Source organism: Salmo salar, chromosome 14 (assembly GCF_965601325.2).
Source record: "Salmo salar chromosome 14, fSalSal1, whole genome shotgun sequence".
Lineage (NCBI taxonomy): Eukaryota > Metazoa > Chordata > Actinopteri > Salmoniformes > Salmonidae > Salmo > Salmo salar.
Window position 1 is genome coordinate 22,969,419 of NC_138304.1, and position 14,393 is coordinate 22,983,811.

The following is a 14,393-nucleotide window of genomic DNA, read 5'->3' on the forward strand; positions in this document are numbered from 1 at the left end:
CTCTCTCTCTCTCTCTGTCTCTCTCTCTGTCTCTCTGTGTGTCACAAAGAATTGCTAGAACGAGAATCCCCATTCAAGTCAATGTGCCAGGATGGGTGGACCATTGTTCCAGTAAAATGTCAGTAGTCTGAGGTCCTTTTTCCCCCATTCTAGTAATTCTATTTCTGTAATTTTGGCATCGATGGAATAGAAGCTGGAACGCAATAATTCGATTTTCTAAAAGTTTTTATTTTAACTCTCCAATGATATCTAGTATTCAAATCACAGGATGAGTTGGTCTGGGTCATCCAGAAAGCGAGTGCTTCAGGGAAAGCTTGTGTTCCACTGGTTGGTGTTGAAGTGGCTGATGATATGAACTCTCCTCTGGGGTGTGCGGGCATCTTGGCGTGACATGCCGCTTGCTATCTTTGCCAAGTAGGATTTTCTTTCAATGTAAAAACGCGCAGGCCTATCTGCTGGCTGCCGACCCGACTGAGGAACCAACTCTGACTAAGCCCCCTGCATTATGAAGATACAGTCTATTATTCCCTTAAGTATGTTGCCATGGTCAGTGTTTGCATTGCTGCACTGAATGCCTTGACCTTTTATGAGCTGTGATGCCAGCAGCCTGTTGAGTTCAACAGATGGGTACCATCATTTAAACCTAATCTCACAATGCCAGTTTAAAATAAAGAAGGCAACAGTGTTTGTCATTGAGTATGTTTACATGCACACTAATCATTTGCTATTAAACTGATTGTGGCAGTAGGCAGATGATGCAATAGTCATATAAACACCTTACTCTGTTCATCTTAATCATGATGTCAAAATCAAAGTAAGCATATGGCGATTACAACACCTGGTTTTCTGAGCAATCTTTCAAATGGTTCGGACATGTAAGCGCCTTAATCGGTGTTCCAGCAGTGTACAGTATTTGATCTGCGGATGTGCTAGCACCAGCCGAGAGCCTCCCGCTTTAGCGCGAGGGAAGGGAGTTCGGAACAGCTGAATGGATGCGTCTTAAAAGTAGTTTGCACGTACAAAATAATATGTCCGAATCAAGCATGCATCCCAAAAATAACATGGGACACTGTGGTAGAACGTTTAGTTTGATTGGTGATTTTCTGCATTTAACAGAGTGCCATCAGGTAGCCTGATTTCAGATGTGTCCAGGTAAACAGGATTATTAGGGAAATCCTTCTTCTTGCAAAGCATGTAAATGTTTTAATGAAATGATTATGTTAATCTGACTAACCACAATAATCACATTATTGTGTGCATGTAACCATACTAAATCTTTGCTACCAATATGGTGTTGGTTTCCTTATATTGACCTGTGTGCTGAAGACAAAATACCTGATACCATGACAAAATTCTAATGATGCCCAGTGCTGTGATTGTTTTTGTGCTTGGCTTGACAGTGCATGGTCCAAACTTGTTTGGCCTATGGTTATGTTTCGTACAATCTAGGGCTAGGATTTTCAAGTAGGCATTACGATGATGTCTGTGTGTGTCTGTTTCCGTCTGTGTCCGTGTCTCTGCGTCCAGCTCCAAGAGGCCAGACAGATAGAGAAGGAGCGTCTGAGACAGCAGCATCTGCAGCAGTCACCAAGCAGCCGACAGCGGCAGGAGCTTCCTTCACCCCCCCACCAGCACCAAGGCCCCCCCGCTTCACCCCACCAACAGGCCCTCGCCTCCCCCCACTTTGTGTCCCCTGCCCCCCCCGACCAGAAACCTCATGCCTCCCCCCAACAGAACCAGGAGCCCCACACAGCCCCACCTCAGCCCTCTGCCTCCCCTAAACAGGAACAGCACACCACCTCACCCCCACCTCAGGAGTTGACCACCCAGGTGCCTGATCAAAATGCCCACGAGGACCCGGAGCCAGAGAACGTCTCTGTGTTCTGCAGTGCTGAAAACGAGCAGACTGAGGCGGACCAGGCTACTGCAGCTGCTGCACAGGGTAAGTATCTCTCTCTTTTTGTCACTCACTCTCACTCATAGTCAAAAGTCCTCTTCTGTATGTCTCTCTGGAAGTCATTGTTGCATAGTTCACTGAGTCACTGCATTTGATTAAGTGAGCTTCATACACATCACTGTCTGTAAAATCCATGTGTGTGAATTAGTATTCCTATTCTCTGCTGAGAGAGAGAGGTCTGCCATGTTAATAGAGCTCTTAAATGGATGGAAGGAGGTAATAAAACTTCCAGCAGAAGTCAAGGGCTGAGTTCCAAATGGCACCCTATTCCCTTGATAATGCACTACTTTTGAACAGAGCCAAATGGTCCCTAGTCAGAAGTAGTGCACTTAATTAAGAATAGGCAATGTATAAATATACACTGAGTCTACAAAAGGGGGGTGCAACTCGATATTAGGAAGGCGTTTTATTATATACAGTACCAGTCTAAAGTTTGGACACACCTACTCATTCAAGGGTTTTTCTTTATTTGTACTATTTTCTACATTGTAGAATAATAGTGAAGACATCAAAACTATGAAATAACACATGGAATCATGTAGAAACAAAAAATTGTTAAACAAATCAAAGTATATTTTAAATTTGAGATTCTTCAAAGTAGCCACCCTTTGCCTTGATGACAGCTTTGCAAACCCTTGAACGTGTGTGTGTGTGTGTGTGTGTGTGTGTGTGTGTGTGTGTGTGTGTGTGTGTGTGTGTGTGTGTGTGTGTGTGTGTGTGTGTGTGTGTGTGTGTGTGTGTGTGTGTGTGTGTGTGTGTGTGTGTGTGTGTGTGTGTGTGTGACCAACTCAGTGGCTCTGTGATTAGTGTCCACCCTGAGATTGCAAGGTTGGGAGTTTGATCCCCGGCCGAGTCATAACAATGACTGTCAAAATGGGACCCGATGTGTGTCTGCCTGGCACTCGGCACGAAGGAGATGGATTGGGGGAAAGGCTGTGCGATAGACGAGCGTTCTGTCCGTTGATGTACTTGTACATCAAGCCTCCTCACGCTACAGAAACAGGAGACAAGCCAAGGATACTACTAATGTCTGAATGTGGCGTCCATTCTAGACTTCTTGGCCTGACCAGAGGCAGTTAAACTCTACAAGGCAGATGTCCTTTATTGGGATTCAGAATGAAAATGAAATCCTCTGCAGTTGAATATGTTTTGTACTCATAGTGGAGGGATACATTAAATGGAAGGTCTCACAAAGGAGTTATGTGCAGTACTTTATTGCATAGCAGCTCCGTCTGTGTCAGTATGGTTTCAATGTCACCGTAGGAGGGCATGGTAAAGTCCGTTTTCATCTCTAGGGTTGTTCCAGCAAGATGCTGAAGGGCTTGTAGAGGAAGAACCAGTCAACTATGAGGAGCAGGCTCAAGAGATGGTCCAGACCATGCTGCAGGAAGTTGTCAATACAGTTGTTGGAGGTAACACATCATTTTCTTACCTTTTATACTCTTTTATACTCACTGTAGTGCCTTGAAAGTTGTTCACATTGAACTAGGAAGAAATATAAATTCTTACGTTCTAATTCATTTTTAGCCCTACTGTTATGTTTTCTGAGACGATCCTTAGCTCTTTTGCTGATGTGTGTGTGTGTGTGTGTGTGTGTGTGTGTGTGTGTGTGTAGAATGTAGGGAGAGTGTGTGCAGCGCTACAGAGTGTGTAGACAATGTGCCAGTCCCGGTGGTGGAGGGGGAGGAGGGCGGGCTGGGCAGCGACACGGAGAACGTCCATGCCAACGGTATCCCTGGCACGCCCATATATACTGGCTTCACCCCCTCACTGACGGACGACAGGCTCTCTGTCTCCTCCAACGACACTCAGGTGCCCACCCACACTGCTCCCCTACATAGAATGCCATTGATAGCTTCCCAAATAGCACCCTATTCCCTATATAGTGCACTACTTTTGACCACAGCCCTATGGTCCTGGTCAAAAGTAGTGCACTAAATAGGGAGTAGGGTGCCATTTGGGATTCAAATACTGTCTATGGAGTATTAACAGATTAGTTGATAAATCCAAGTATTAGAGTGGCATCTGATTTGGCGTACTAATGTACATTTGTGTATATGAACATGATGTTGTGTGTTTAATATAAGATACATCTGTGCATTTCCTTTTCTAGGAATCTGGAGCCACGAGTGGTTCCTCCCCTGTTGCTAAGTTCTCCCATATCCTCCAGAAGGATGCCTTCTTAGTGTTTCGCTCCCTCTGCAAACTCTCTATGAAGCCACTGTCTGATGGACCCCCTGATCCTAAGTAAAGTCTCCTCGATACCCTGTCACAATGAATGACTGTATGAATAGACCGGTAGGCTATGGCCATAGGAATTGACTGTGTGATTGAACCTCTTGGTAGCCCTTTCCTTAAAGGGCGTGGGTACATATTGTAACTTGTTATAAGCATGTTTTGAGCCTTTATTATGTCTCAGGCGTATAGAATGGTATGTCTACGCATAACGTTGTCAACTGTCAGTTAGTCCAGATCATTAGAAGAGGATTGTATGACATTATAAAGATGTCATAAATGCTCGTGATGAGTCTTAAAATGCATAATAAGGCATTTCATTTGGATGCGTCAAGGAAACTTTGTCTCTGTAGATCTCACGAGCTGCGCTCCAAGGTGCTGTCCGTCCAGCTGCTGCTGTCCATCCTGCAGAACGCGGGGCCCGTCTTCAAGACCAACGAGATGTTCATCAACGCCATCAAGCAGTACCTGTGTGTGGCGCTGTCCAAGAACGGCGCCTCCTCGGTCCCCGAGGTCTTCTCGCTCTCGCTCTCCATCTTCCTCACCCTCCTCTCCCACTTCAAGACCCACCTCAAGATGCAAATCGAGGCACTGGAACTGTTTGGCTCTCTACATTATGAATGAATAATAACAACATTTAGTTTCATTAGTGCGTTGTTTGAACACCTTTTGTAAATTACTGTGCAATAAACCCTTTACAAAATGATTTATACAGGATTTGGTGGAGTTTTATCACTGAGTGTAAGGAGGTTTTTAAACATTTCCCTCAGGTGTTTTTCAAGGAGATCTTCCTCTACATCCTGGAGACGTCCACCAGCTCCTATGATCATAAATGGATGGTGATCCAGAGCCTCACCAGGATCTGTGCAGGTAAGTGTCTGTCTACTGTACTTCTCACTACCGAGGACCTGTCTATCTGTATGCCTTTCTCTTTGGTGTTCTGTCTCCTCCCAGGTCTGATGCCACCTCCCACTACTGAGGCTTTGACAGACAGACATTCACCTCTGTGTCTTCTCTCCTCACAGACGCCCAGAGTGTGGTGGATATCTATGTCAACTATGACTGTGACCTGAATGCTGCTAATATATTTGAGAGGCTGGTCAATTACCTATCTAAGATAGCGCAGGGCAGAGTGGGGCTTGGCACCACACCTGCTCAGGTAAAATATGCTACCAATGGACGCTCACCTTCCATACATCTTCTTTCCTGTTGTGTGACCATTTTAAATGTGTTTATTTATTGTAGGAGCTGAGCTTGAGGAGAAAGGGTCTGGAGTGTCTAGTGTCCATCCTCAAGTGTATGGTGGAGTGGAGCAATGATCAGTCTGTGAACCCCAACTCTCAGAGCAGTCTAGGTAAAATACCACTTAGCTACAGTACTACCTACTGTTGAATAAGAGCCAATGCGTTTCCTCTGAGACCAAGTCATCCTCATTCATAACTACTGCAGTAGCCTCGGGGCTTCTTAATGACCCACTGAGAGGCGACGGCCCTGCTTCCACCCATATCTCTAACTACACATCTGACATCTCTCTGCGGCTCAGACTCAATTATATTTGTGTTTATCACGACATGTTCCGTTGCCGGTCTGGATCTGCTTTGCTCTCTGTCTTCGTTGTTCTAAGGAAGAGCAGGTAAAGCATCAAATCTATTCCTAGACTCATGGTTCCAGTTAGTTAGAGACTGAGGTTGATCTTGAATATCAGTTTTAGCAAAACTGATAGTCAAGTAGCGACCCTTCAGTTTGTTGTGTGGCCCTGTGTTTGCTAACCTGCTGTGAGCACTAGTGGTGTTCAGGCTTACAGCAGCAGACCTCGTAGTGAGCCCCTGAGACCTCTGACGGGGTTTAATAAAGGGAAGGGTAATTCTTGACATTATGGGATGTCCCTACGTGCCACCCCTCACCTCTGTAGGTCAGGAGAAGCCCGCGGAGCAGGAGCCCAGTGAGATCACCAAGCCCCCAGAGAGTACCAACCACTACGGCAGCCTCAACTCCCTGGACTCCAACGCCTCCTCGGGCATCGGCTCCTACAGCAACCTCATGTCAGCAACGGACAACGCAGAGCAGTTCGAGGTCCTCAAGCAGCAGAAGGAGATCATCGAGCAAGGCATCGACTTGTAAGTGTGTGGGAGACTGGAAGTAATGTCAGAGGAGCTTTCACTTGCATCCTAAATAACTAATCATTAGGATTTGTAGATCAGTCATTCTGCTCAGTCGGTGAAAAGTGACCAAGCAGAATATGTGCTCTCAAATGTGCCTGTGTCATACAGATGTGACATTTCCCCGCTCTCTCTTCCTGTGCAGGTTCAACAAGAAGCCAAAGAGGGGCATCCAGTATCTACAGGAGCAAGGCATGCTGGGTACCACGCTGGAGGACCTAGCTCAGTTTCTGCATCAGGAGGAGAGGCTAGATTCTGTAAGGACCCGCTGGAACTACATAACATGCAATGGGATTCACTGCCTGTTAGCCTTCAGGGGGCAGTTTACCAGACACGTATTAAGTCTAGTCCTGGAAACTGCCCCTAAAAGATCTGTTTTAATCTGAGATATTCTTCTGTGTTAAATGTCAAACTTTTGTTGTTCTCACTTTTTTGTCCACAAATATATTGAATATACAGTGTACACTATATTTTCATTGTTTATGTGTATGTTGAAGTTCCTCTGTATGGACTTTGCTTTTCAGACTCAGGTGGGTGAGTTCATCGGGGATAACGAGCGCATTAATAAAGAGGTGATGTATGCCTACGTGGACCAGATGGATTTCCAAGGCAAGGACTTTGTCTCGGCTCTGCGTCTGTTCCTGGAGGGCTTCCGTCTGCCCGGAGAGGCCCAGAAGATCGATCGACTCATGGAGAAATTTGCGGCCAGATATTTAGAATGTAACCAAGGGTGAGTGTCTCTCTGGCATCTCACTAGACAGACCCCATGGTGTGGGTTAATGTTGGTAGTTATGTTATTGCCCAGTAGATGTTATGACATTGGACTTTTTTTTTCTTATCCTTCAGGCAAACTGAGTTCACCAGTGCAGATACGGCCTACGTCCTGGCTTATTCAATCATTATGTTGACAACAGACCTTCACAGTCCACAAGTAAGTCACTCAGACACAGCTTTTTTCTGTGACCTAAACATTTTTTTTGACTTTTTTCCCCCCTCTTCCAGGTGAAGAATAAAATGACGAAAGAGCAATACATCAAGATGAATCGAGGAATCAACGACAGCAAAGATTTACCTGAGGAGTACCTGTCAGCCATTTACGATGAAATCGCAGGGAAGAAAATAGCCATGAACGAAGCAAAAAAAATCACCCTCAAATCCAACAAACAAAGCAAGTCTCTTTTCTGTGGCTGGTGGACAAAATGACAAGGGTCAAGAAGGAAACAAGCACACTACATGGACTCAAAGATAGTCTGTCCTCAGAGGCACAGTGATGGCATCAACATTATTGTCTTGTGTGGTTAGGTGTTGACACTGTGTACAGTAGGTGTGTGTTTGTGTCTGAGAGCATGCTCACTGAGTGTCTGTCTGTTTTGTCCCCAGGTGTGGCCAATGAGAAGCAGCGGCGTCTGCTGTATAACGTAGAGATGGAGCAGATGGCTAAGACAGCCAAGGCCCTGATGGAGGCAGTCAGCCACGTCCAGGCTCCCTTCACTAGCGCCACGCACCTAGACCACGTCAGACCCATGTTCAAGGTAACCAGCCTAGACCACGTCAGACCCATAGAATTAGAATAAATTACTGTTAGGATAAGAATTAGAATAAATTACTGTTAGAATTAGAATAAATTACTGTTAGGATAAGAATTAGAATAAATTACCATTAGGATAAGAATTGGAATAAATTACCGTTAGGATAAGAATTGGAATAAATTACCGTTAGGATAACAATTGGAATAAATTACCGTTAGGATAACAATTGGAATAAATTACCGTTAGGATAACAATTGGAATAAATTACTGTTAGGATAAGAATTAGAATAAATTACCGTTAGGATAAGAATTAGAATAAATTACTGTTCGGATAAATCAAATCAAATGTATTCATATAGCCCTTACATCAGCTGATATCTCAAAGTGCTGTACAGAAACCCAGCCTAAAACCCCAAACAGCAAGCAATGCAGGTGTAGAAGCACGGTGGCTAGGAAAAACTCCCTAGAAAGGCCAAAACCTAGGAAGAAACCTAGAGAGGAACCAGGCTATGAGGGGTGGCCAGTCCTCTTCTGGCTGTGCCGGGTGGAGATTATAACAGAACATGGCCAAAATGTTCAAATGTTCATAAATGACCAGCATGGTCAAATAATAATAATCACAGTAGTTGTTGAGGGTGCAACAGGTCAGCACCACAGGAGTAAATGTTAGTTGGCTTTTCATCGCTGATCATTGAGAGTATCTCTACTGCTCCTGCTGTCTCTAGAGAGTTGAAAATAGCAGGTCTGGGACAGGTAGCACGTCCGGTGAACAGGTCAGGGTTCCATAGCCGCAGACAGAACAGTTGAAACTGGAACAGCAGCACGGCCAGGTGGACTGGGGACAGCAAGGAGTCATCATGCCAGGTAGTCCTGAGGCATGGTCCTAGGGCTCAGGTCCCCCGAGAGAGAGAAAGAAAGAAAGAGAGAATTAGCATACTTAAATTCACACAGGACACTGGAGAAATACTCCAGATATAACAGACTGACCCTGGCCCCCCGACACACAAACTACTGCAGCATAAATACTGGAGGCTGAGACAGGAGGGGTCAGGAGACACTGTGGCCCCATCCGATGATACCCCCGGACAGGGCCAAACAGGCAGGATATAACCCCACCCACTTTGCCAAAGCACAGCCCCCACACCACTAGAGGGATACCTTCAACCACCAACTTACCATCCTGAGACAAGGCCGACTATAGCCCACAAAGATCTCCACCACGGCACAACCCAAGGGGGGGCGCCAACCCAGACAGGAAGACCACGTCAGTGACTCAACCCACTCAAGTGACGCACCCCTCCTAGGGACGGCATGGAAGAGCACCAGTAAGCCAGTGACTCGGCCCCTGTAATAGGGTTAGAGGCAGAGAATCCCAGTGGAGAGAGGGGAACTGGCTAGGCAGAGACAGCAAGGGCGGTTCGTTGCTCCAGTGCCTTTCCGTTCACCTTCACACTCCTGGGCCAGACTACACTCAATCATAGGACCTACTGAAGAGATGAGTCTTCAATAAAGACTTAAAGGTTGAGACCGAGTCTGCGTCTCTCACATGGCTAGGCAGACCATTCCATAAAAATTGAGATCTATAGGAGAAAGCCCTGCCTCCAGCTGTTTGCTTAGAAATTCTAGGGACAATTAGGAGGCCTGTGTCTTGTGACCGTAGCGTATGTGTAGGAATGTACGGCAGGACCAAATCGGAAAGATAGGTAGGAGCAAGCCCATGTAATGCTTTGTAGGTTAGCAGTAAAACCTTTAAATCAGCCCTTGCCTTAACAGGAAGCCAGTGTAGGGAGGCTAGCACTGGAGTAATATGATCCAATTTTTTGGTACTAGTCAGGATTCTAGCAGCCATATTTAGCACTAACTGAAGTTTATTTAGTGCTTTATCCGGGTAGCCGGAAAGTAGAGCATTGCAGTAGTCTAACCTAGAAGTAACAAAAGCATGGATTAATTTTTCTGCATCAATTTTGGACAGATAATGTCTGATCTTTGCAATGTTACGCAGATGGAAAAAAGCTGTCCTTCAAACAATCTTGATATGTTCATCAAAAGAGAGATCAGGGTCCAGAGTAACGCCGAGGTCCTTCACAGTTTTATTTGAGACGACTGTACAACCATCAAGATTAATTGTCAGATTCAACAGAAGAGCTCTTTGTTTCTTGGGACCTAGAACAAGCACCTCTGTTTTGTCCGAGTCCTTATGTCTGAAACACAGGCTTCCAGCGAGGGCAATTTTAGGGCTTCACCATGTTTCATTGAAATGTACAGCTGTGTGTCATCCGCATAGCAGTGAAAGTTAACATTATGTTTTCGAAATGACATCCCCAAGAGGTAAAATATATAGTGATCCTAGAACGGAACCTTGAGGAACACCGAAATTTACAGTTGATTTGTCAGAGGACAAACCATTCACAGAGACAAACTGATATCTTTCCGACAGATAAGATCTAAACCAGGCCAGAACTTGTCCGTGTAGACCAATTTGGGTTTCCAATCTCTCCAAAAGAATGTGGTGATCGATGGTATCAAAAGCAGCACCAAGGTCTAAGAGCACGAGGACAGATGTAGAGCCTTGGTCTGACTCCATTAAAAGGTCATTTACCACCTTCACAAGTGCAGTCTCAGTGCTATGATGGGGTCTAAAACCAGACTGAAGCATTTCGTTTACATTGTTTGTCTTCAGGAAGGCAGTGAGTTGCTGCGCAACAGCTTTTTCTAAAACTTTTGAGAGGAATGGGAGATTCGATATAGGCCGATAGTTTTTTATATTTTCTGGGTCACGGTTTGGCTTTTTCAAGAGAGGCTTTATTACTGCCACTTTTAGTGAGTTTTGTACACATCCGGTGGATGAAGAGCCGTTTATTTTGTTCAACATAGGAGGGCCAAGCACAGGAAGCAGCTCTTTCAGTAGTTTACATCATTGTGTCAAGAGATATAGTACTAAAACACTTGAGTGTCTCCCTTGATCCTAGGTCCTGGCAGAGTTGTGCAGACTCAGGACAACTGAGCTTTGGAGGAATACTCAGATTTAAAGAGGAGTCCGTAATTTGCTTTCTAATGATCATGATCTTTTCCTCAAAGAAGTTCAGGATAAGAATTAGAATGAAACTGATTCAATTTAAATGGTCCGACTAATGTTTAAGGTACAACATCCCACCGCTGTTACGTCACCATTACTCACAGTAGTAATGCATTCCACCGCTGTTACGTCACCATTACTCACAGTAGTAATGCATTCCACCGCTGTTACGTCACCATTACTCACAGTAGTAATGCATTCCCTTCAGTATAAGATGGGATTGTAGTTGATGCTGGAACCAAATGCAGAATACCAATTCTAAGACAGTATTACACATTACACATATTTACACTCAAATGTAATATTATTTGCACCAACATCCTAAGTCTGGAAATCCAAATAAATCTTTATTTTTGTACTGACCTTGTGTGTGTTTTTCCCCAGTTGGCATGGACCCCGTTCTTAGCAGCGTTCAGTGTGGGTCTTCAGGACTGTGATGACACTGAGGTAGCCTCTCTGTGTCTGGAGGGAATCCGCTGTGCCATCAGGATAGCCTGCATCTTCACCATCCAACTGGAGCGTGATGCGTACGTCCAGGCCCTGGCGCGGTTCACCCTGCTCACAGCCAGCTCTGGTATCTCTGAGATGAAACAGAAGAACATCGACACCATCAAGACCCTCATCACCGTTGCCCACACTGACGGAAACCACCTGGGCAACTCCTGGCATGAGGTTAGCATCTCTTCCATATTATCAGTACCAACCAGTATCGTAAAAGAGAACTTGACTCAATAGCTACATAAAGGATGATTAGTATAGTAACCCTCCATTAAAATCCCATCTGAAAGGTTCTCTGTTCTCTCCTGGCCTCCACAGATCTTGAAGTGTGTCAGTCAGTTGGAGCTGGCCCAGCTGATCGGGACAGGGGTGAAGGCCCGTTACATCTCAGGGACGGTCCCGGCCAGCCTGAGAGAGCAGGCCTCAGACAGCTCAGAGTACCTGGGACTGGGTCAGTCCTCTCTCCTTTTCATTGATAGGCTGTATTCCAAATGGCACACTTTTCCCTATTCCACCCTAACCCCATAGAGCTTTGGTCAATATAGGGAATACTAGGGGGCTATTTGGGATGCACCCAGGCTGTTGGATTAGATACCCTTTAGGCTACTGTCACAATGGCTAGTTTTGCTGTACATGTATGTCAATGTTGATCTTAGTGATAATGTCATATCATGGTTAATGGTTTGATATATTCTTAACATATAATGTAGTGTTATGTGTCATTGTTTGACTAAGGGGTTTGCTTGAAATGTGAACCTTCAGCTTTTTCTCATTACACATTGTTTGTCTTGCAGTTGGAGGTCATGTGGACCGTAAACAGATAGCTAGTATTCAGGAGTCCATTGGAGAGACAAGCTCCCAGAGTGTAGTTGTTGCTGTTGACAGGTAGGCTGATAGAATGGGCCTTCTGATGGAATTTATTCAATATATTGTTTCCCCTCTCCAGTTTTATTATGCAATAAACCTTTATCCTGTATAATGCCTCCTCTCCTCATAAGACCATAAAAACGCTCACTTTTGCAGATGGAGAAAATGTCATATTTTTATGTTTTTTTTCAGGATATTTACCGGGTCTACCAGACTGGATGGCAATGCAATAGGTCGGTATTAGTTACATTTTATCCTAACTGTACATTTTTATCCAATGATGTGTAGGGGTGGCAAGTGGCCTCGGTTAGAGCGTTGGGACAGTAACTGAAAGGTTGGTGGTTTGATTCCCGAAGCCAAAAAGATGAAACATTTTGTATTCTGTTGCTGTACTCTTGAGCAAGACACTTAACCCCAGTTGCTCCAAGGGAGCTGGACAAAGGTGATCCTGGCCATGACCCCATACCCTGTGGGGAGTAGGGATATACAAGAAACACATTTGCTTTACACACTTGTGTGTAACGGGACAAATATAAGCACCCTCCAAATTATTTCTTTGATATAGTTTTGAAGTGCCATGCTTGATCGAGTGAAACTGAATGTATTGGCTGAAATGTGAATAATAACAGATTGAAATGAATTTGTTCACTCTATGCAGTTGATTTTGTCCGGTGGTTATGTGCTGTATCAATGGACGAGCTAGCCTCACCAACACACCCACGCATGTTCAGCCTTCAGAAGATTGTGGAGATCTCCTACTACAACATGGGTCGCATCAGGCTTCAGTGGTCCAGAATTTGGGAAGTCATTGGGAACCATTTTAACAAGGTACTGGTTTATTTTTTATTTTTGTGATATTTGTTTGGGGGGAAAAAGTCCATAATTTGCAAGTATTTATAGCTGTTCACCTGCTGTTTTAGTGTTGATGTTTAAGTAGATGTTGAGAGATTGATATGTTTGTAACTCTACAGGTTGGATGTAACTCCAATGAGGATGTGGCTATATTTGCCGTGGATTCCCTGAGGCAGCTGTCTATGAAATTCTTAGAAAAAGGAGAGCTCGCCAACTTCCGATTCCAGAAGGATTTCTTGAGGCCTTTTGAACATATAATGAAAAATAACAGGTCAACTTTGTTTTATTTTGTAATCTGCACTGAGTAATGCATGAAAGGAAATTCTAATGCTGTTCAGAAATGTATCCTGCATCCTTTGCCTAAAACAATTCAAACATTGCAATGATTCAGTAAATCAAACCTTGAAAACGATTCAGATCTTACAATGATTCAATAATGATTCAATGATGCCATTGCCTACAGGTCTCCCACCATTGGAGACATGGTGGTGAGGTGTATAGCTCAGATGGTGAACTCCCAGGCTGGGAACATCCGGTCGGGGTGGAAGAACATCTTCTCAGTGTTCCACCTGGCTGCCTCAGACCAGGACCAGAGCATCGTGGAGCTGGCCTTCCAGACTACTGGCTACATCGTCAGTAAGTGTTGGGTTATATGACTAACACTAGAGTCCTTGGTCAATGACATGACTTACCGCTGTAAACATTAAGAATAATATAGGATGGTAGTGCAAAGAGAAACGCAAAACAGAAACCTTGAACACTTATTTATACATTTTTCCTTTTTATAAAGTACCAGTCAAATGTTTGGACACACCTACTCATTCCAGTTTTTATTTTTACTATTTTCTACATTGTAGAATAATAGTGAAGATATCAACACTATGAAATAACACATATGGAATCATGTAGTAACCAAAAAAGTGTTAAACATATCAACATATATTTTATATTTGAGATTCTTCAAAGTAGCCACCCTTTGCCTTGATGACAGCTTTGCACACTCTTGGCATTCTCTCAACCAGCTTCATGAGGTAGTCACCTGGAATGCATTTAAATTAACCCCTCTAGGGTAGGGGGCAGTATTTGCACGGCCGGATAAAAAACGTACCCGATTTAATCTGGTTATTACTACTGCCCAGAAACTAGAATATGCATATAATGATTGGCTTTGGATAGAAAACACTCCAAAGTTTCTAAAACTGTTTGAATGGTGTCTGTGA

The 14,393-nt window shown here is 44.3% G+C and overlaps 1 protein-coding gene across 1 annotated transcript in view; it reads left to right on the forward strand.

The window, feature by feature from the left end:
• The window catches only part of LOC106569035 (brefeldin A-inhibited guanine nucleotide-exchange protein 1), a 38,589-nt gene that overhangs the window by 13,296 nt on the left and 10,900 nt on the right, over positions 1 to 14,393 (forward strand). The window contains exons 6-26 of the mRNA XM_014139962.3: positions 1,528 to 1,942; positions 3,253 to 3,369; positions 3,573 to 3,769; positions 4,071 to 4,204; positions 4,546 to 4,780; positions 4,963 to 5,062; positions 5,218 to 5,351; positions 5,438 to 5,546; positions 6,105 to 6,309; positions 6,497 to 6,608; positions 6,876 to 7,081; positions 7,198 to 7,282; positions 7,354 to 7,519; positions 7,732 to 7,883; positions 11,341 to 11,628; positions 11,773 to 11,905; positions 12,249 to 12,339; positions 12,514 to 12,554; positions 12,980 to 13,149; positions 13,293 to 13,444; positions 13,637 to 13,809. Coding sequence (XP_013995437.3) covers positions 1,528 to 1,942; positions 3,253 to 3,369; positions 3,573 to 3,769; positions 4,071 to 4,204; positions 4,546 to 4,780; positions 4,963 to 5,062; positions 5,218 to 5,351; positions 5,438 to 5,546; positions 6,105 to 6,309; positions 6,497 to 6,608; positions 6,876 to 7,081; positions 7,198 to 7,282; positions 7,354 to 7,519; positions 7,732 to 7,883; positions 11,341 to 11,628; positions 11,773 to 11,905; positions 12,249 to 12,339; positions 12,514 to 12,554; positions 12,980 to 13,149; positions 13,293 to 13,444; positions 13,637 to 13,809 — 3,415 coding nt within the window. The remainder of the gene's footprint in view (positions 1 to 1,527; positions 1,943 to 3,252; positions 3,370 to 3,572; positions 3,770 to 4,070; positions 4,205 to 4,545; positions 4,781 to 4,962; positions 5,063 to 5,217; positions 5,352 to 5,437; positions 5,547 to 6,104; positions 6,310 to 6,496; positions 6,609 to 6,875; positions 7,082 to 7,197; positions 7,283 to 7,353; positions 7,520 to 7,731; positions 7,884 to 11,340; positions 11,629 to 11,772; positions 11,906 to 12,248; positions 12,340 to 12,513; positions 12,555 to 12,979; positions 13,150 to 13,292; positions 13,445 to 13,636; positions 13,810 to 14,393) is intronic.